The 22,377-nt window shown below is 34.3% G+C and overlaps 3 protein-coding genes across 3 annotated transcripts; 2 read left to right on the top strand and 1 right to left on the bottom strand.

Annotated features, from left to right (window-relative positions):
• The first annotated feature begins 1,197 nt into the window (after window positions 1–1,197).
• On the top strand, window positions 1,198–3,892 carry LOC145620008 (uncharacterized). Its single transcript, XM_081674672.1, has 2 exons — window positions 1,198–2,233; window positions 3,278–3,892. Exons 1-2 carry the CDS (start codon window positions 1,859–1,861, stop codon window positions 3,890–3,892), a joined length of 990 nt encoding a protein of 329 aa, XP_081530798.1. The 5' UTR covers window positions 1,198–1,858.
• A 387-nt stretch (window positions 3,893–4,279) lies between these two features.
• Window positions 4,280–7,805, bottom strand: LOC145620007 (putative LRR receptor-like serine/threonine-protein kinase At1g67720). Its single transcript, XM_081674671.1, has 8 exons — window positions 7,724–7,805; window positions 6,874–7,444; window positions 6,146–6,609; window positions 5,857–5,995; window positions 5,311–5,382; window positions 4,694–4,762; window positions 4,483–4,554; window positions 4,280–4,355 (listed from the first exon to the last, which is right to left on the bottom strand). The coding sequence occupies exons 1-8, from the start codon at window positions 7,803–7,805 to the stop codon at window positions 4,280–4,282; spliced, it is 1,545 nt and encodes a 514-aa protein (XP_081530797.1).
• Window positions 7,806–8,816: 1,011 nt separating this feature from the next.
• On the top strand, window positions 8,817–15,886 carry LOC145620550 (putative fucosyltransferase-like protein). The gene is made up of 7 exons (XM_081675243.1): window positions 8,817–9,422; window positions 10,808–10,968; window positions 11,250–11,491; window positions 11,978–12,082; window positions 13,034–13,190; window positions 13,316–13,543; window positions 14,976–15,886. The coding sequence occupies exons 1-7, from the start codon at window positions 9,039–9,041 to the stop codon at window positions 15,226–15,228; spliced, it is 1,530 nt and encodes a 509-aa protein (XP_081531369.1). The 5' UTR covers window positions 8,817–9,038; the 3' UTR covers window positions 15,229–15,886.
• The last annotated feature ends 6,491 nt before the right edge of the window (window positions 15,887–22,377 follow it).

Raw genomic sequence — 22,377 nt, 5'->3', positions numbered from 1 at the left:
AAAACTAAAAACATTAGCAAGTTTATATTCCCAACATGTATTACTTGTTTATATTAATACTTATATTTTTTGGACCGTTTTTTCAAGGTTTCTACAATAATGCCTCGATATGCGTTCCATGTAGAAGAAAAAGCTAAAACAAAAACAATGAGTTATTTCAATGATTATCATTATTTTGATGATGTATTATGGTTATCATTATTTTGATGATGTATTGGATGTGGCATATGATGTGTGTTGTTACAATAAGGGGTGTTCAATCAAAAGAAAGGAAAAGAAACAAAAAATTGTTACCAATGTTAGTATCAAGAGGGCTTTATAGGGAGAGTGATGTGAAATGCAAGAGTGAGCTTCGTGTTAATAGTAGAACTTTCAATATTATTTGTGAGATACTTTGAGACATTGGGGGTTTGAGTGGAATAAAAAACATGGAGCTTCAAGAGATAGTGGCCTTTTAGTACACGTTGGCTCACCATAAGAAGAATAGGTCTATTGGACAATGGAGAAACCGTGAGTTGACAATTTCAATTCTAAGGGCTTTTCTTAAGTTGCATGAAGTACTCCTTTACAATCCCATATCAATATCGGATGATTGTGAAGATGAAAGGTGGAAATCTTTCAAGGTATTGGTTTTTTCTAAGCTCCTAAATTTTGCTAGGATTTTTTTTTTCCTTGTTTATAAGTACTTGTAATATTTTTTCCTATGTCAATGACTACACGGAATAATCAAATTTGGTTAATGTTAGCCGACCCCCCTTTTGGGATTAAGGCTTTGATTGATTGATTTTTGTAGAATTGTTTAGGGGCATTAGATGGGATTTACATTAATGTAAATGTGCCTGCACAAGAACGACCAAGTATAGAACAAGAAAAGGAACAATTGCTATGAATGTATTGGGTCCCAATATGCATTCGGTCCATGATATGGCGATATGCGTGTACTTCGCAATGTTCTTTGTAGACCAAACGGTCTCATTTTTTTGTGAGTATATAAGTTTTGTTAGTTTTGGTAGGTAGTAATTATTTTCTCTAATAACTTTTAAGGTAATTATTATTTGGTTGATGCGGGATATACGAATTGTTAGGGCTTTCTTGCTCCATATAGAGGCCGAAGATACCATTTAAAGGAATGGACGGATCGACAACTTGAAAGTGTCGAGGAGATTTATAACATGAAACATGCTAAGGCGCGAAATGTGATTGAGAGATGTTTTGGCCTACTTAAGAAGATGGAGTATTCTTAGAACTCATGGACGTATCGTGATGGCTTGTTGCTTATTGCATAATCTAATTAGAAAATTCATGCCTAAGGATGATATAAAACGAAGATGAATTGGATGAATCCGATGATGATTCCGGAAGTGATTCCGATGATGAAAGGGAATTTATTACAAGTATTGCTACTTCGGATCATTGGACCAATTTTAGAAACAAATTAGCCCAAGATATGTTAAAGGATTGAAGGGCGAGAGGTAGACATGGTCAATAACCCAAAATGTATGTTTTTTTTTCCTTTTTTTTTTTCATTCTTTGATTGCATTATGTATATATATAGGTGTATTTGCAAGTTTATGTGATGAATTGTCTAATGAATGGGATTGGTTGGACTGTATATATTTCCTGTTTTTGTTCATTTTGAAGCCACTGCCATTTTAAATTTGCCTTCTACTTTGCACAGTACTAAATCTTCTAATCTGCTTTTTGTTCTGTTCGTTTCTAATCTGCCTTCTGTTCTGTTCATTTCTAATCTGCCTTATGTTATGTTCATTTCTAATCTGCCTTATGTTATGTTTATTTCTAATTTGCCTTATGTTCATTTCCAATTTGCCTTGTGTTATGTTCATTTCTAATTTGCCTTATGTTATGTTCATTTCTAATCTACCTTCTAATCTGTAATTTGTTTTGGATAGAGGCTAGCAATCGAGGAAGAGGTAAAAATAGAAGGAATTGGACATATGAAGAAGATGCAGTTCTTATAAGATATTTGCACGAGTTGAGTTGTGATCCGAAGTGGAAGTGCGAGAATGGGTTTAAGAATGGTTACATGAATAGATTAGAAGAGATGATCAATAGCGTACTTCCTAATTGTGGCTTGAAAGCGGTTCCCCACATTAAGTCAAGGATCAAGCATTGGTCAGAGAAATATAGTGCATTATCCACATCAGGATTTGGATGGGATGCTGAAAAGAAAATGTTGCAAGTAGATAAGGCCATGTTCGATGAATGGGTGAAGGTATGAACTGCTCTTTCACACCTCTTTGTTTCTGCTCTCAGAATAATGTCTACTGGTGATGTGCTGCTTGGTCTGTAGGACTGTACTACACTACTACAGTACTACCTATTTGTGACTGTTTGATAGCATAGTTGTAATCTTTGGTTGATTGGATTGTTAATTTATCATAGGGACAATTTACATACTAACAGACTTCTCAGATGATAACTTGACTTCTCTGTTCAGATTGCAATTGAAATATGCGGTGTTTTGTTTCAAAAATCCTGGTTTAGTGCAAGGAAGAAAGAGGAGTGACTTTAATTGCAGGCATAGGCTGAACAGATTTTTGTACAAAACAGTACTATTAAGGGTTATTATTCTTTTACAAAACAGAACTTGTACAAAATTATATGGTGCTGAACAGATTTTGTATAAGCCTTGCAGCCTGTTATAAAGCCTATTTTTTTTTTTTTTTTTTTTTTTTAAAAAAAAAGACCTAACAATTACCTGTACAAATCTGAATTTAGCCAACTTAAAATTGACCTGTATTATACTTTTTTTTTTCTTTTTTTGGTGTAATTTCTGTTTCTGGAATAAACCAATCTTGAGATGAATTTATATTTATGATGCTGTTTCTTCTAAATGTTTGGCTTCTAGCTTGTCAAAAAATAATAATATTTGGCTTCTTTTATCAGTGTTGATGAAATAATGTATAATCATTGTTGGTTTCTCTAGATATATCTTTATATGCTGGGCAGTTGAATCTTGATGCAGTAGTTCAACATTATCATAGAAAAATACTATTAATATTGTAAAATTGTATAAATGGCATGCCTAAATCGTCTACACCTTGTAGTTCAGGTAGGTGAGCAACTGTGCAGGTGCTGAGCAAGGATAGTTTACTTTTATTTTATTATTGAATATCTGAATATTTAGTTTGAATCATACAGCAGAGAGATAGATAATTCGGAATCTAAACTCTTAACTCTGAACAAAGAGTTTAGTTTATAAACTAGTGTATGCATAAAATATATTAATCTAGTTGTATTATCTCTTATATGGCAGACTCATAAGAAAGCTAAGGGGTTGTTTGGAGTTCCATTCATTCACTATGAAACTCTTGCGGAGATATATGCAAAAGACAAAGCTACCGGAGATGCAAGTGAGTCGTTCGTTGATGCTATAGAAGATATTGATCAAGAGATTGATAAGCAACCATTGAATGTCGAGAGTGATGAAGAAGAAGATGTGAATTCTGCTCATTCGGACACTTATTCTTCTACCGGTCAATCCGGAAAATGCCCCATGAAGATAGAGGATGATCATTCAACTCCTTCAAAAATGGCAAATGCGAAGGCTTCTACAATTCATTCTTCCGCAAGTGATTCGATTACTCAATCCGGAGAACACTTTATAAAGGCGAAGGAGGCTAAGGAAAAAGGAAATAACATGGTAAATTTGAAGAGTTTGTGTAGGAATGATGATGATGATTTGGTTGCCTCACTCCATGATGTTTTCAACAATTTTGGGAAGATATTTGAAAATATCAATGTTAATCTCAAGACTATGGCTAGTGCATGGTCTAAAGCGGAAGAAAGGGAGCAAAGGATTGATGAAAAGGTGAACAAGGTTTTGGACAAGGTGATTAAGTGGATGGCATTTCTCCATCCGAAGCTTTAGAGGTAGCTACTATTCTCATGGCGGAACAACATAAGCTTCACATCTTTTATCAAGCGCCATTTCATATGAAAAAACAATATGCAATTGATCTCCTTAAGAAGAAGTAGCATTTGGTTGTGTGCTGTTATGTGAGGAAGCTCTTTGAGAAGATGTAGAGAAGTGGAGGTTTTGGTAATTAATCAAAAAAACTCATAGCTTAAGCAGAGCTGAATTGGTAGTAGTTGAAACTCAAATTTCGTTGGCCATTTCAGCTTTTTTATGTTTATGAAGTTTTGATGTATAAATTTGTTTTCCTTTAGGATTATTCATATGATGATGATATGATTATGAATGACATTAGTCGATGTTCGAAAATTTAAAATGAGTGACATATATTGAAATTTGTACTTACCGAATCGTAAGGCCTTGTCGATTCTTTAGACTGCTAGGGATGCCGCCCTTAAATTTGTTGTTTTGAAGATATCTGCCATCAAATTTGATAAGCAAATTATATTAGAGGTGGGTTAAATACAAAATTATATTACCGAAATTGCAAAATTTAATTAGAAAATTTAGAGGTGATTTTTGCAATAAGATTAATAATGACATACATCTCACGGATTCGTGGAAGTTTGGCTAATGATTCAGGAATTGATCCTTCAAATTGATTATTTTCCAAATGCCTGTATCAATTTTTTGCATGTTTAATCTTACACATTAATGCAAAACTATTGAATTATTGATAGAATATATCCAAAAATAACAAAAATGGTTAATTGATTTGTAATTTCAATATGCATCCATTTGATTAAGCAATCTTACAAGGTTTCTAGCATCTTCATGGAGCTCATATTCGGCAACGTACCTGAGAGTTTGTTATGCCCAAGCCAACTATATCCAAAAAAAAAAAAAAAAAGGTTATATAGTAAAGTCATAATCAACTACTTTTCATATTATGAGAATTGAAAGAGGTAATGTAGGTTAGACGGTAACAAATTAAATTAAGTGCATTCCTCGTCAATTAAAATTGTACTCCTTAATACGTAGTGTAAAAACGTGAGTCATACCCGCTACTATCATGACGTGGTGATATGACGGTGTTGTTACACAACAGCTAATATGACTAAACTTTACACCACTAAGAAGGGAGAGTAAATTTTTCCCTCTTAGAAAACGTGCTCTATCCCATGAAACATCACATGAAACCGAATTGAAAAGAGATTTGCTTATATGTTATATGTATTGTTTGAGAAGAATGTGTCCTAATATATTTGAATTGAATCACAAATTAGTACACTTATCTATCTAAAATGCACATACATTTTTTGCTCTAAAAAATGCACACACAATATCTAGTGTCTACCAAAGAAATGTGTACCATGCCTCGATTCGGAGTACGTGCACATAAATGGGCTAGGCAAATTTGGTTTACGACTTACAGATGGGCAATTGCAGTTAGATCTTTTATGCTCGTCGATAAAGATCCAGAGAGTCCCAAACCTGTCAAATTCCTGTAACACCAACAAAAAAATTGGAAAATTCTTTCTTGTAATAAACTCTTCACATAAGTTGTATTTATGTTACACAACTTATGCAGAGAATATGGTACAAGATAGAACTTCCCTGATCAAAATTAGAAAAGAATAATGATATAATTTTTTTCAACATAAATGAGTACAAACTATATATTGTATTGAGTACTTCGAATTTTTATCCCGATACATTCACATTTAGTGTATGTTCATTTTCACATGCATCATAAGATGTTAAGTTTCAATCATGTATGTTCAATTTCAGGGTAAATATACTATTATGACGAAAGTAGCATGAACATTTGATTGATTGTTGTAAATTAAATTGTCTTTGAACTAAAGGTTTATAATTATATTGGACTAGATCAACTTCAGCTAAACTGATGAAACACTAAATGTGAAGGTACCGGGATGAAAATTACTGTAATTTCTTCTTATAAGAATTGAACTGACATAGCTTCAACTCGAGCAATGCCGTTTGATTGGGAACATGTAACTCCACTCCATGAATTTTTTCGAGGTAAGCAAGGATCCCCGTTCCAATCACCGGGTGGATTGTTCAAACTTCGATCCAAATCCGTCATTGCAGTCACTGTCAAATTTTACAACTACGTTAAAATGTTTGGTTTCAGGTTTTGTTTTCTTCATCTTATTCTTATAACGACTTATAACTTATTCTTATAAAAATCAGGCTAGTAAAAGAATAGAAACTTAGCAAGAAAATTTGGTACCATAGTATTACCATCCTTGTCACTAGTCCTCCCACCAAGGGGAAGTAGCTGAAACATCTCGGCAGCGTTCAAGAGAGGTCCAACGGGGCCGCCGTCCTCAGGGACCATAGTGATCTGAGTTTGACCAGATAGAGGCCATTCAGGTGTATAGACGTTCACCCCGTTAGTTGTTACGTTGATCTTGTTATAAAACGCGTCGCCGTTGATCAAAATGTCAAACACTCTCCAACTGTATGGGCTAGGGGTTCGGTTATCTTGGAAGTAGAGAGAAATGTGGTAGTTGCTATCGGACAATGGCGTTGGTGGCCACTTGATTTCTAGGGTTTTGCCTCGGCTTGTTGTTATTGCTGAGCTTAATGCCTGGCTTGGTGGCATGTTCCAAAAATCTGATGGTGTTATGTTAGATTGACATTTCACTGTTGGATTTGTATCTTTGAATTGTTGCCACATTCGGTTATACTCGTCATCTGGATAACTAGTCTCCAAATAATCAATCAACTACGTATAATAAAATTAAAACATTATGGTAGTCATATTTCAAACGACTACTATAGAATTTTCTAGCTACCACTTGTTAGTTTTCAGTTTTTTGGTTCGGAATTGCATTATGTACAAAGTGCATATCAAAAACTGAAAACTAACAACGATGATACCAAACAAATCTTTAGCTAGAAACTTAAAACTCGCAAATATAAAGAACTTGAATGAGACCGTTTTTTTAATAAGATTGATTATGTACCTGATAAAATTGGCTTCACCATTATCTTTGTTATCCTTACCAAAGGTATGACGAGCAACCGTGCTAAGAGCATACTTGTGGAAATCAACAGACTTATAAAGAATGTCATCTAGGAACATGACTTCTATGGCAGATATATAGGGGCTAGAAGCACCTTTAGTGTACTCGTTACGAGCGAGGCAAACCGAAAGGACCTTGCCATGGGCAGCAACTACAAGCTCGTAATAAGAAGCAAGACCCTTGCCATACTCATCTGTGGTATTGACAATGCTCCATCTAGTTCCGTCGATGATTTGATCGAACACGGGTGGATCTTGTTTTCCATCGAAATTTCCATAGTAGTAAGTGGTCCTAACAAGGTACTTGGCTCCTTGAATCACTTGGAAGGTGTAACAAAATTTGCGAGCTGATTTATCTGGGAAGAACCTTAGATTTGACAATATAGGAAATAGTTGATTTGTATTGTTTTTCACAGTTGTTGCATTTCCGACGGAGGTAAAACTTAGGTCCGGTATGTATTTTAAACCACTAATGTTTATGCTCTCCGTGGATCCACAACTTACCAAGAATCCTGAAATTATAGAGAAGTTTTAAACTTAATTCAAAATTATGTCATATTAAATTAAAGTTACGTCACAAATTATGTTATGCACCAAAATGTAGCTATTAATTAAGATCAATTGGAGGGGTGCGTTATCTCACACACCCCGCCACTTGCACGCATGACACACATTATGCATTATTTGGGTGCACCATATATGCGCATGTTGTAACAAAAACATTGTCTACTTTATTAATATGGAACAAAAAACACATAATTTGATGTAAAGGAGATTCAATTCAATATTACCTCTAGGAGCAGGAAGATCATCTGCATGGATTAATGATAATGGGATGCTGGCTAGCCATAGGATGAAGATGGAGGTTGACATAACTAAAATTCTGTAACAAACAATTTCTTCAAAGGAGGAGGAGGAGGAGAAAGTGGGAGAAATATAGGCCTAAAATAAGGGAGTCAATGGTGGAAATGCAATGGTTTTGGTGAAAGGAGTGACACGTATGAAATAATTGATTTATGATTATAGATTGCCAAAATTCTTAAGGAAGATTGTCTTATTAAGTATTTGAATATGAGAGCCTGTAAAAGGTTATCAATACATAAAAATAGTGAATCAATTTTTAATTCTAACCATTTCTTAAAAATGTTATATTAAGTTTCAAAGGTAAGAGTCAATTGTAGTGTGGAGTAATTAAATTAGAGTTAAATAGTACAGATTGTAAACTAAGAATCGGTACAGAAATGTCACTTAGGGCCTGTTCATATTTACTTAATTTCAGTTCAGTTCCAATCAGTTCAGTTCAGTTCAGTTCAGTTCCAATCAGTTCAGTTCAGTTCAGTTCAGGTCAGCTCTTAATTTCTCTCTCACATAAAATATTCATTTCAGCTCAATTCAGTTCAGTTCAGTTCCAATCAGTTCAGTTCAGTTCCAATCAGTTCAGTTCAGTTCAGTTCAGCTCAATTCAGTAAATATGAACAGGCCCTTAATCTAGATCTTGAACCATTATCATTATTCTTTAGTTCTAATAAAATAATTTAGACTAATAATTGGCTTCAATTTCTAGTAAATCTTTGAAATTGAAAACATGGATGTATTCAATTTCATTCCTAGCCGACTTGCATGTGAAATTGAGTAAGCAATATAAACAACATTTTGATTGGATATTCCATACTAGAACAAGCTCCTACTAATTCTACATCGATTCCCTACTTTTAGAAACTGTTTCAATCGATTTTGATTCAGATATTTTAAATCGATTCTGAACCTATTTCAATAATTACAACCAAATCCTAAATTCGAAAACCTAAAAAATCCTTCATTTTTCAAAATTGACACTTTGTGGAATTTTCAAAATTTAATGATGTTGCATGTAGTCCCCCACTCTTGTTGAAATCATAACACCAACTACCATTCATCCAATTTCTATTCCTATGATCTAAAAACACCAATCTCATTAAGAAACTTCAAACTTGTAAAATTGTATTTTAGGCATTGACTCACCAAATCAAACTAATCAACCCAACAACAACTTTGCTTTTTCTCACCTTCTTCATCTTTCCATGCTTCTTCTCCACTAAATCCTTCTTCTAACTCCGCAAATTTCCGATGATTCCTGGATTTTCCGGCGGAAGGCCGCCGAAAACAACCTCCGACGGCGAAACTCCGGCGAACTCCAGAAAAAAATGGACGAATTTAATGCCGTTTTTCATAGGTTTAGTTGTAATTGCGGAAATCACTTTTTTAGGTCGCCTTGATATGGCTAAAAATGCTGCTATGGTTAACTCGTGGGCCGACTCGCTGTTGCGCCAATCGTCGCCGACTGTTTCTTTCATGGCTTCCGGCGATGACGATGGTGGTGGTGGTGATGGTGCGGTGTCTGATGCGGAGGAAGATGGTGGTTCCTGCGAGAGTTGGTTGCTGAAAGAGGATACTGTGATTTATTCTAGGGATTTTGATAAAGATCCTGTTTTGGTTGCTGGTGGTGATCAGGTTTGTGTATTTGATCAATTTCGCAATGATTTGATGTTGAATTAGTCTCTAATTTAGTAATTTGTCTGATTTGTTTGAAGTTAATGATGAAATTTGAGTTGCAGGTTAGTAAATTAGGGGTTTTGAAGTTTTAATTTGCTTGATGTTTTGGTTTTTTTTTTTTAGCTGTTATGTTTAATTGGTGGATTTTTGTTAAGGAAAATTGTACAATTGGAAGTAATTTCTTGAATTGCAGTAAGATGTGGTCAAAGAAACAGGAATTTCATGTCTACAATAATGAATGGGGTTTTGAGAGGTTTATGGTTAGGTCTGTTAGTTAGCCCATATGCTATGCTATGCTATGCTATGCTTGAGCTCAATGAGATATGGTGAAGCGGGTGAGCTAACGCGTTTCAGTGTGTGAAGCTTACCTGTGCCCTTAAAGCTACCCTTGAATGATCTTTTTGGCTAGGTTATGGTTGAGTGAAGTATAGCTCTTTGCTTAGGTGTTTTTTCTCCTGTGGCCTCTGTTTTGGGTATTTTTAAGTGGCTGGAATAGAAAATTAAGGGCTAAGGTTTTTATTTGGAGATGATGCTCTCACATCAAGTAGTCACAATAATCTCCCCACCAAAATAATTGACATAATCTAATGTTTAAGAACCAACATGATTGTTCATTATGACTTTAAAGTTTTGTTTCTCTGATATTATCTGTCAGTGCTACACTCAGTTCAGCTACTTATAACTTTATAAGCTGGAAAACAATTTAAATTGAAAGCACATTGAAGGTGATGCAGACAAGATTACATTGATGAGATGAACTTGTATCATGTATGGTACAATTAGTCAATTACACCTGGGTTAATATTATACTTGAATCACTTCTTTTCTGAATTCTGATTTCCCTTGACTTCTTGAGCTCCAAGGAACTAATTTCATATGCACCATATTTCGACGAGTCCCCAAGCACTGTACCAAGTTTGGGGACAGCTCCCTGTTCTAGAGACAAAAAATTGCTATAGAAAACCACAGAACCAGATTCGAATATACAAAATTAGTGGTTTTTTGAATTGTCTTATTGCAACTACTCTGCTTGGATCCGGTTTGTTTAAGTCTTCTGTGACTTTTATGGGTAGCCAAGTGTCTTGTGCTTCCTAATTTAAAAGTGAATACCAGGTTGTTTTTTTTCCTTATAAACCTTTTTTTTTATGTTATGCTGTTTTATGGGCTAATAGTTTCTCCAGTGATTGTTTTGTTTCCTCATTACTTACCGAGTTTTGATTTTGTTTGCTCTATGTCTTTTGCTATGCATTGATAGATGTGATTTGCCTACATATTTTGAAACTATTTTGAGAGGCTTTTGGCCGATATTGTCTTTCTGTTCCTCATTTATGTGATTTATATAGGAGTGGAATACTTGCTCAGTGGGCTGCAAGTTTGGACAAGATTCTGGCAGGAAACCTGATGCTGCATTTGGTTGGCCTCAAGGGCATGGAACAGCTAGTGTGCTTCGTTCAATGGAATCAGCTCAGTATTACGCAGAGAACAATATTGCCAATGCACGAGGGTAGGTAAGAACATGTGTTTTCTCATATGAGGAAGTTGGGGGGAGGGGTAAAATTGTAATTTGGTGATGTACATGTAGATTTAGCATCCCTTCCCTTTGCCACCTCTGTGGAGTGTGATCCTTCATGCATGACTACAACATTAGCATTGTAGATTTGTAGGCGATTTAGGCATATATGCTAATGCATATCATATCCTTATTCATTGACTTAAATCTACCAATGCTGTATTGATTTGGATGCTTCTTGATCCCTTTATTATGTTTGGGTTGCTCTGTTTCAGGAAGGGTTATGACGTCATTATGACCACTAGCCTGTCATCTGATGTTCCAGTAGGATATTTCTCTTGGGCAGAGTATGACATCATGGCACCTGTGCAAGCAAAAACTGAGAGTGCTTTGGCTGCAGCTTTCATCTCTAATTGTGGTGCTCGCAACTTTCGTTTGCAAGCACTTGAAGGTCTTGAGAAGAGTGGGATGAAGATAGATTCTTATGGTGGTTGTCACCGTAACCGAGATGGAAGAGGTTTGTCCAGTTAAGCAAATTCCTCTTGTTTTAGGTTTTCTACATGCTTGATTTATCCTTTTTTCTATTTATGATGCTTCAATTATTTTTGGCCTTTTGGCTACACTTTATCTATTAAAAAATTAACCACCTTGAGGCGATTCTCGTGCAATAGGTATGCCTATTGACACTCTTTTAAATTACCATCTTCTTAAAAATTTATTGGAAAGAGAAAATTTTGATTTGCCAATACTCGTTGATGGTGGTTACTGTGCATATATTGCTGTCATTGGCCTCATTGGCATCTCAAATTGATTATTAGATACTAGAAAATGTTTCATGCTAGATGACTACAAATCTAAAAATCTCATATATATACTTGCATTTTATCCATGTAATAGAGATCCCATTCCAATAGATTTCAAATTCTTCATCATCTTTCTTAATTTGTATTTCCAGCAGATTGGTGAATTGTTAGTGAAAATCATCTTTTTATTAACATTTCAGTTGACAAAGTTGAAACATTGAAGCGCTATAAATTTAGCTTGGCTTTTGAAAACTCAAATGAGGAGGACTATGTCACTGAGAAATTCTTCCAATCCCTTGTTGCTGGTATGAACACTGACCTACATTTAGTGCTTTTTTATGCTTATTTTAAATGCATTTTGATGCTTGTTTCATGGCCACTGGTTCTATATGTCTGATATTTCCAGTTTAAGGAAGTCAGCTCAAGTTTTAATCTGTCAAGTGGGGCCAGTATGAAGAATAATGTAGACATCATCTTTATTCTACCTGAGAGGATTCCGATATTAATTGCAGCTATCAATCCTTTCCTTCTGAACCAGGGAAATGGTGCTCATTTCCTCTTAAACTTCACTTATAAATTCTTAACAGAAATCTCATTCATCCTCTAATATCCTAGTTTCTTCTAGAAAACAAGGCATCCTTTGAAAGACTTCTAAGGATTTTTTTTTTTATGGTTTTTTTTATGGTTTTTTTTTTTTTTTAATTATTATTATTTGTGATGTATTGAAAGTGGAGCTATCTTAACCTTGATTTGTCTTTGCAAAAGATTCATAGTCTAATAGTGTGGTTGGGTGAAGGAAATCTAATGTTTGCTACTTGCAATTTGCCTAATTCTGCTAAGCATCCACACAGACCACCTATTACCACCTTATTTTTCCAGAAGAAAGGCCAAGGTTGAAGAAATTGCAAACAGAAGTTAGCTATGATCATAATTTGTTAGGTGTTGTGGAGCTGTTTGTTATAGGATAGGTGTATTAAGAGAGAGCTTATGTATTAGCTATTTAGCTGGTCACCCTTTTTAAGACAAGTTGATACTTTGTCATGTGGGTTCTATATGCTATAGGACTACCAGTGAAGTGAGAAACCGATTGGTGGCTGGCTGCTGTTGAGGAGTATGTTTGACCTTTTTTTCTTTTTACATAAAGCCTTGAAAATATGAAGTGGATATTATACTATGTAGTAAGTGTAAAAAAATCATAATTTGTTTACCACGCATTTCCTTTATAATATAATTAGGGACTGCTCTTGTTGCTGTAGGGACAATTCCTGTTGTTGTTGGTGCTCCAAATATTCAAGACTTTGCTCCTTGCCCTGGATCCGTGCTGCATATTAAGGAACTGGAAGATATTGATCCAGTTGCCAAGACTATGAAATATCTTGCTGAAAATTCTGCGGCATACAACCAGTCATTGAGGTACACTCATTTGCTTCTCTTATTTGGTCTGACTGGTCCCACAGTCACTGGCTCATAGCTGTACTGCTGCACAAATCAGTTTAATATTTTGAGAATTTTGTAAGACACTGGCTTTCTGTTGGTAGGTGGAAATATGAGGGCCCAAATGACTCTTTCAAGGCCCTAGTTGATATGGCTGCAGTTCACTCATCATGCCGCCTTTGCATTCACCTGGCAACTAGAATCCGTGAGGATGAAGAGAGAAGACCAGAATTAAAGAAACGTCCTTGCAAGTGTTCTCGAGGATCAGAAACTATTTATCATATATATGTAAGGGAAAGAGGCAGATTTGAGATGGAGTCTATTTTCCTAAGGTAAGGATTTATAATACATTGTTTTGTAATTAAATTATAGCCTCACTATTGCATAATAAGAACAAACTAGTATTCCTAGCAGCATTGCAGTCACAGCAATGCTGCTAACTGGAAAATTCAATGGCTTGAGGTGTTTGTGGTTAAACATTTGGGATCAGGCAATTTTTTGAGATATTTGAGCAGGCTTAATAGAGTGGATTTCTTGGTAGTTGATAACTTGATTTAGAGTAATTATTTTCTCTTCTTGTCTTTCTTTCTTTTTTTTTTTTTTTTTTTTTTTAATTATGTTGTTTTCCGTGTCTGAGGATCTTGAACATTCAATAATTTTGTCCTGGTCATAGCTTCGATAAACTAGGTCATTTACTCATTTTAAGGGTCTTCCCTGTGCACCAATTAGTTAAGTTAATGGCTTGTGGGAGAATAATATCATAAACTCATATGTTCATTCAACAATTCTGCAATACAGCCTGTAGTTATTGTAGCGAATGGAAAGATATTGGGAAAAACTACAGAACAATATAGGACAGCAAGGGCCGGCTACATGAACCAAAATTTCATCTCCCATGCTCGTCAACCATCTATCTAGTGTTGAGTGTTCCTGCTAACCTAACTCTACAAACAAAAATGTAACTATGTTAATTTGTAGGTTAACACTAACTCATAAAACACTATCTTTTTGTGGAAGCCCTGTAATCGCTATTAACAAAACATTATTACTGTATTTATAAACTTCTCCCTTATTGTTACACTTTGCGATCTTCCTTGAACATTCTTATGTAAATCTGTTCAATAACCTATTATATTTAGTATCCAGGACCTCATTTTAATGAACTATTAAAAAGAAAAATTATGTATGAATTATGAACAGAATTGACTACATAATTAAACAGGTCTTACCAAATATGTAATTCATACAACTTGAACTCTTTCAATGCTTCTTTTGCTCCATCCTCATTATAGACTATAGTCCTGTCATAGAGAGGCTAAGTTGATGGTTTATGTGACATTAGTGGTGATTCTTTAGTTGATGGCTGTGTTTTACTGTTTAAAAATTACATGTGCACGCAGGACTGGGATAGGATTTATAAATCGATGATTGAATTCCTGGCTTTACTGACAATAGACATATGGTAACAACATTGTTACCTGTTAAATTGTAAGCCTTAAGAGATTATTGTTTTATCTAGAAATATATAATTTTAAGCATGATCCTTCTAGGTGGTTTGTTTGTTTGCTAGAATACTAGGAGATGCATTTTTGTTTTGTGTAAGACCGGAGATAGACATGCAAACTTCAGTCCTGCATTCAATAGCATATAAGTGGACATGATCTATGTAATTCCTCTGTGCTGTTATTTGATTTGCTATTCTTATTATAGTTGTGTGCTTTGTATTTGATTTGCATTGATTAATTTGAAAATTTTTCTGTACAGGTCTAACAATTTGACAATGGAGGCCTTGGAGTCTGCAGTACTGAAGAAGTTCAGTTACTTGAGACATGTGCCTATTTGGAAACTTGAAAGACCAGAAAGTATTCGAGGGGAAGACAAGCTAAAAGTTTATAGAATATATCCTCTTGGCATGACACAGAGACAAGCTTTGTATACCTTTAAGTTTAAGGAAAGTGATTTTAGAAGTCATATAGAAAACAATCTGTGCTCTAAGTTTGAGGTCATATTTGTTTGAGTAGATGTGTATCTCCAATTTCCAACCTTGAGTGTTAGCATTAGACGATGCTGCTTTTATACGATAGTTATAGTTAATACACGTAGTCATGGACTATTGTTCATTCATGGCAGTGGGGCATTCACGTCTAGTCGTGTAGTTAAATGACTATTCAATAGAAATGAAAAACCTCACTGCCTGTTGTATTGATTGCCAGTGGCCTAGTGGGTACTGCGTGCATTTGGAACTCGAAAGTTACAAGATCAAGTTTTGAAGGAGCCGTTGATAGCTCATTTTCCATGCACTAAACAATCGAACCAGCGGTCAAGCAGAGTTTTATGCTTGCTAGAAAATGCTGTTCTGTGCTTAGAATTGCAGGCTTGCTGCTGAGTTTTTCACTGACTTGGGGAGTTCAGCTTTTAAAGCAGTTTTAATTAAGCTTTCAGATGCTGAGAAACTATCGTCTTTATGGTGCTGCTGCTTTTATTTTTAAGTGCGGCTGATAATAGATCTTAGGTGCATGTAATTTATATAAGAGCATTAGCATGTAGGAACTAATCAAAGTTTTCTTCAGGTTGTTAGTTCAGTGACACTTGTTAAGTGTTTCTTTTTTATCCTAGTGTATAAAGAGGATATAACAAAATCCATTCTAAAATTTAAATGGGTGTGTTTTGAGTTACTTTTGTCTACGAGTTTATTTTACTTTGTTTAAAACTTTAAAACACTTGCAATAATTTGAAGTTTCACTATTTTAAACATTTATACATTAACTTTGACTATACTATCTTACTACGTAATATATCAATCAATGTCATTTATAGGTGTAATGAAAAATCCGATACACATTACCCAAATATGAGATTATTGCATAAATTATGAGATTCATTCCCCAGAATCTGAGACCTATTGTCCCCCAAAATTTGAGACCTCAAACTTGAATTTGAAAATTTTGAGATTCAATGCTCAATATATGAGACTCCTATATCAAGTTAATGTTGTTCAGCTGAATGGGTTATTTTGAATGTTTTAGGTTTGATATAGATTAGAAAAGGCCAAACTAAATTTAATTTGGTACCCATATACATGCCTTAAATAAATCCCGAATCTTTTGTTAGATGTTTGAATTGCTATTGAATAAAGATCAAAATAAAATAAATAGCAATTTTTTTAACAAAGTTGAAATCTAAAAGCTAAGTCGAATACATAATTTGTTATGCACTTATGCTCCATCATAATACATACATAATATATATAGGAATAGGAATACATTATTTATGATGATGAACATCCAAACACACAAGCATAAGTATTACATAGTATACCTTAAAGGCTTTGGAAGTAAGCAAATGACATAATGCATTGTAGACCAGGTCCATACAAGACCGATCGTCAATCCAGTACAGTGTGCAAGCTGAGGCACCTTAATTAGTGTTTACTCACAAAGGTTAAAATGCACTTTTGGAACACAAGTGAGGCCGGTACAACACTTCCAAAGCCAACCACACGTCTCGCCTTTTAATCCGCATGTTTTTATAGCGTCCACGGTATCACTTGTGACTTCCTTAATAATTTGAGCATCTAATCCACCATTGTTTGGTTTCATAAACATCATCTTTGCTTTTCGGTTTCCATAATTATCATCGCTTTTTGGTTGTTCAACCACGATCATTACTTCTTCGACTACCATCACAGGCCTTTCTTCAGAAGTTGTTTCCATCTTTTCAACCACCACCGTAGCTGCATAGTGTAATTCATACACGTATAATAATTATTTAGGGTATTACGATGTACTAGTACGATATATGGAGTTTTGTTGGTTGAGTCAATTTTGAAGAATATACTACATGCCTCCGTGAATTTTTGGTTGCAACAAAAAGGTATTATTTGTAAGTCATAAAAAATTCTTTTGTTGCAATAAAAAGTTAACGGAGTTAGTACATTCAAAATCGGAGAAAAGAAGGTACGTACGTACCTGTTATAGTACTGAGCAGGAACAACATTGCTAAAACAACGGGAGCAACCATCAATAAGTTAGCTGATACCCTCACCATTGTCTGAACTTCTTGCTTAAACTCGAAACTTAATATATTTTTTTTTTTGATGAACTAATGCTTTTGTTGCACTTCTTACTATTTCCTCACACAACCCTAATCTATATATAGTAGCTAGCTAGCTAGCATATGATCCTCCTCAAATGAAATTAAGAAAAGGATACTCCTCCTTACAATTTGACCTTGTAATTAATGCTACATACATCCGTACCCTATTTAAATATACTCCGCCTCACAATTTGACCTTGTAATCCTACCTTGTACGTGTTCCTTGAGGAATATTAAATATTCATGGCTAGTTATAATCATATTTGAACAAATCCGTAAGGATAATTTAAATATTATTATATTTTATGTGCGTTCTGCGAGGGATAATATTTATTGTTTTATACAACTATACAAGTACATCAGTAGCTATGAAAGTAGCTATCATAATACAAGTATTATACTCATGCAATTATTTGCTTAAATTAATTTAACGAATAGACTCAATAATTTATCAATACTAGGTTAGATCCCGTATCATGCACGGTTATTTTAATTACTCCATATTTTCTTTAAAAAAAATTAATAATTTATATAATACAAATAAAAATTTGCTTATATTTGCTATTGGAAACGCTTAATTAAAGAGGCAAATAATGATATTGTACAAATAATAAGATATATATAATTTATAATTATCCCTATAAATTATGTTTTATTTATGAAAAAGAGAAAAAAAAAATATAATCTTAATTAATTTCTACTTTATATAAATATTCCATACGAAATTAGTTGATGTAGACGGATTGATTCATTACATACATTACTATTCGGTTACAAAAATGAAGAGAGAAAAAATAGTACTATCTCATAAGAGTGTAGTCCATTTAAATTATTGGATTATATTTTTGATAAATATCTCCATTCATATAGTATAGTGATTTCTAAAAAATATAAATAAAAATGTATAAATCAAAAATTTGTAAAATGTTTATTGATATTTAATTTAGGTTATATTCATACAAATTATTCTTCCAAAATTACATCCTTTTAAAAAATATTATTTATTTCCTTATTATTCTATTGCTAATTGTGTGTTAGTATAAGAAATTAAAGGTAAATATCATTGATAAATTATATGGTTGACAAATACGAACCTTTTTTGAATAACTTCCTTAGATAAATTATTCTAATTTATTTTTTAGAAAAAATAAAATACTAAGGACACACCAAAAAATGACACGTGTCATTGCTGGTGTGTCTTTTAGTATATATTATTGATTATTGATTATTGATGATTGATAATACATGTGTTTGATATACAGTGGCCGATAGATTTGTCAATCGGATTGGAATCAGGTCACAGGTCATTTCAGATCGGGTCACACGTTAATTTGGGTTGAGTCACTTCGGGTTTCAAGTTAAGAGTTGCGCAACCCTAACCCAATATTTTTGGGTTCGGATCAACCCAACTAACGGGTTTAAGAACAGTTTTTTTTTTATGTAATTTAATTTTGGCTTATTAGTAACATTAGATTTTTCAATAATTCAAGTAATATTTGCGGTTTATTTTCAAAATTTGTTACTCCCTCCGTCCCAAATTACTTGCAACAGTTTAACTTTTTGCACTATTCATACATCTCCCTTTGACCATCTTTTTTTAACTATTATATGAAAGTCAATGTAATCATGTAAGATGTTGTTGAGTCTATTTTAATGTATAGTTTCTTAATATAAACTTTTTATAACTTATATAAATATATAATAAAAGATATTAACGGTCAAACATGTGCATCGGCAAGCGTGTCCAGTCAAAATGTTGCAAGTAAACTGGGACAGAGGGAGTAATTGAACATTATCCACAATATTATTCTAACTTTGTGGGGCATTTACTTCAATCAGGTCATGACCGGTCAATAAAAGTCAATGACCTGTTGTTAGAGGTAACTTGACACGTGTCAAGCCCTGAATGGTCCAAAAAAAATTTTAAAAAAATTAAAAATTACAAAAATTGATAAAATTTTTTTTAAAAAAAACAAAAACTCCATCCTCTCCTCTCCGTATACCGGGCCACCCTAATCCACCGCCCTCATCGCCCAGCCTCTCCCTCGTTGGCCCACCGTCCCAACCTCACCTCTAGCGTCGCCTCTCCACCCAGCCCTAATAGCCAACCCTTGTGTTGCAAAAAACCACCCCAATTCCCTCCCCCACTCATGAAAACCACCAAACGCCCCTTCCCCACAATGCTATTAGGGTTTTCGATGGTTTTCGTGAGTGAAGGAGGGAGATTGGCGATTTTCATGAGTGAGGGAGGGAAATCAGTGGTTTTCGTGAGTGGATGAGAGAGATCGGGGTGAAGGGTGGAGACGCGTCTAGAAGGAGTTGCGGTGCTTGGGGGTTGTTTTAGGCGACGAGGGGTGAAAATGGTGGCTTGGGGGTTGTTGTTTGCGACGGGGGGTGGGGCTGCTAGTGGTTTTGGGGGAAGGGAGTGAGGTTGTGGTGGCTTTTAGTGGGGTTGGGGAAGGAGATGGTGGTTTCCGGTAGGGGTGAGCATAACAGGGTACCCTGTAAATATTCCAAGAACCGGAACCGGAACCTGTTGCAACAGGTTCCTCAAAATGGGAACCGGAACCGGAACCTGAACCTGTTGAACAGGTTCCTAGAAATTGGGAACCGGAACCGGAACCTACAGGTTCCGGTAGGTTCCGATTCAGTGTACCTTGTATTATAAGATACTCACTAACTTTTTGTAGATTTTTTAATAAAAAAATGGTTAGTCACTAATTTATAATGTTTACAACTCGCAAATAAGACAAACTAATAGTAGTTGTCTTACAAATTTAATATATATATATTTTTGTAATTGCAATTTTGATATATATTATTTAAAAATTGAGTACAAATTAGTGTATAATTAAAAATTAAGTGATATTTTTATCAGGTACAGGGTACCCTACAGGTTCCGGTTCCAAAAATTTGAGAACCTGATCCGGAACCTGTTACCGGAACCTCTTGTAGAGGTTTCGGTTCCGGAACCTGCGGTTCCTAACAAGTTTCGGTTCCGATTCAGGGTACCCTAATTTTTTGCTCACCCCTAGTTTCCGGTGGTGTTAGGGAAGGAGTCAAGGAGGTGGTGGGGCTGTGGTGGGATGAAGGTGGGTGGGTTTGGTTTTTTAATTTTTTTTTTGGTTTTTTTTTGTTAAAAATATTTAACTAATGTGACATGTATGTAAGAAAAAAAAAGTTATCTTTTAAACAGGTCATCGGTCATTTGACCTGATAAAAGAAAATACCCTTCAAAGTTGGGATTATTAAAAAATAATCGATAGTTGGGATTAATGAAAGTAAATGGGTGAAAGTTGGAATTAATAATTACAAATTTCAAAATTTTCAAGTCAAGATAGGGTGTTTTGGTGGTAGCAAAACTCAAAATTTCCTAAACAAAACCTATTTTTACATTTTCATTGGTGTATTTTGACTTTTGTACTTTTTTGTTTAATACTTGCAATAGTTAATTTTTGCGCTATAAATACATGAAATTGACCAGATTTTCTTACTAATATGTAAAAATCAAATGTTATTACTCTGTATGTATAACTCTTTGTCCCCCACTACAGCAACATGGGAGAGGCACAAATTTTATTTTATTTTTACATATTACGGAAAAGTACTCCCTTCGTTTTTAATTACTTGCTCCACTTTTTTTTTTCCGACCGTTTTTAAATACTTGCTCCGATCCATTTCCTTATTTTGGAAAGCTTTTATAATATTTAATTAATTTATCTCATCTAATGGACCCAACATAAATCATATTTTATTAATTTCATATTCTCTCTCCTCCAATTCTCTTTACTCTATACAATTTTTTATTCTTCCACCCACCTCACTACCTCCATATTTTATTACTTTCTCCAATTTCTTCTAAAACTCCGCGCATGGAGAAATGGAGCAAGTTTTTAATAACGGAGGGAGTAGAAAGCATAGTAAAAAAAAATGCTCGTAATTTATTGCGAAATGGTTTATAAATTATGGTAATACTCCCATCATACTTTTATTTTTTTTAAGCGAAATGTTTCTCTTGGACATGTATGTCAATACAAAATTTGACCTAGGGCCTGTTCACATTTACTGAACTGAACAGAGCTGAAATGATTATTTTATGAGTGAAAATTTCATCATATAGCAGTAAACGCAAATGGAAAGAACATGTAGCAATTTTTTTAAAGAACATAAAACTGTTTTGTAAAGAACATAGCTGTTTTGCAAATAACATCCAATAATGCTATATGTTCTTTACAAAATGGTTTTATATGTTCTTTAAAAAACTGCTACATGTTCTTTTCGCGTTTTTTTGTTTGTACCTTGCTAGGTACAGGCTGCTGTACCTTAAAATTTTCACATGTCTTATATGATTCCTAAACCTTTTGTTAGATGTTTGTTACATTTTATCTTTATTTCTTATTATTTGCAATAAGAGAAGGTTTTGTGTAGAACCGACTCACGTGAGACCGAGCTGAGCTCAACAATAAAAATCGATAATATTGTCTTATTTTTAATAAAAATTACTTATTCTTGACTAAAATAGTCTTATTTCTGATAAAAATTATCTTATTCCTGACTAAATTAATCTTATGCCTGATAAAAAATTATCTTATTCCTGACTAAAATAGTCTTATTTATGATAAAAATAATCTTATTCCTGACTATAAATTTATAATTCCTGACAATATTAAACCAATTAATATTAATCTAATACCTGACAATGAACATCTAATACCTTGCCCATCTGATTCAATTCACACCGCATATTGTCAGTGTTTTATTCATCCCCTTGTTCTCCAGTGATGTTTGTATGTGTTTCTTTGGATTTGACACTATTCTATTCCGGTGTAGAAGGCGGCTAATGGACCGAAACAACAACGCCCCAGAAATCGTCTTCGAAATCGTCGGCGTCATGTCGTCAACACAAGTCCCATCGAAGCAAGAGGCAGGTGGGATGATAATTAAATGATTTAGCTAAATTGGATTCTAGATCTGTTCAAGATTCTAAATCAATGGAATTTGTGATGAATTCTGCCTCTTTTTCGGACCAAATTGATGGAATTTGTGATGAATTTCTCCCAAAATCAAAACA

The sequence above is a fragment of the Chenopodium album genome, chromosome 27 (genome assembly GCF_948465745.1).
Source record: "Chenopodium album chromosome 27, dcCheAlbu1.1, whole genome shotgun sequence".
NCBI lineage: Eukaryota > Viridiplantae > Streptophyta > Magnoliopsida > Caryophyllales > Amaranthaceae > Chenopodium > Chenopodium album.
This window is presented reverse-complemented; position numbering and strand designations above follow the sequence as displayed.

What these genes read in the sequence shown, in the direction of transcription:
- LOC145620008 (XM_081674672.1), top strand. Translation starts at nt 1,859, where the DNA reads ATGTTATGTTCATTTCTAATCTACCTTCTAATCTGTAATTTGTTTTGG. An exon ending in TGTTCGATGAATGGGTGAAG is followed by an intron (nt 2,234 to 3,277) that starts GTATGAACTGCT and finishes CTTATATGGCAG; the next exon opens with ACTCATAAGAAAGCTAAGGG.
- LOC145620007 (XM_081674671.1), bottom strand. Translation starts at nt 7,805, where the DNA reads ATGTCAACCTCCATCTTCATCCTATGGCTAGCCAGCATCCCATTATCA. An exon ending in TGATCTTCCTGCTCCTAGAG is followed by an intron (nt 7,445 to 7,723) that starts GTAATATTGAAT and finishes CTATAATTTCAG; the next exon opens with GATTCTTGGTAAGTTGTGGA. An exon ending in CTTCCACGAATCCGTGAGAT is followed by an intron (nt 4,356 to 4,482) that starts GTATGTCATTAT and finishes ATTTGATGGCAG; the next exon opens with ATATCTTCAAAACAACAAAT.
- LOC145620550 (XM_081675243.1), top strand. Translation starts at nt 9,039, where the DNA reads ATGATTCCTGGATTTTCCGGCGGAAGGCCGCCGAAAACAACCTCCGAC. An exon ending in AATATTGCCAATGCACGAGG is followed by an intron (nt 10,969 to 11,249) that starts GTAGGTAAGAAC and finishes GCTCTGTTTCAG; the next exon opens with GAAGGGTTATGACGTCATTA. An exon ending in GCATACAACCAGTCATTGAG is followed by an intron (nt 13,191 to 13,315) that starts GTACACTCATTT and finishes TTCTGTTGGTAG; the next exon opens with GTGGAAATATGAGGGCCCAA.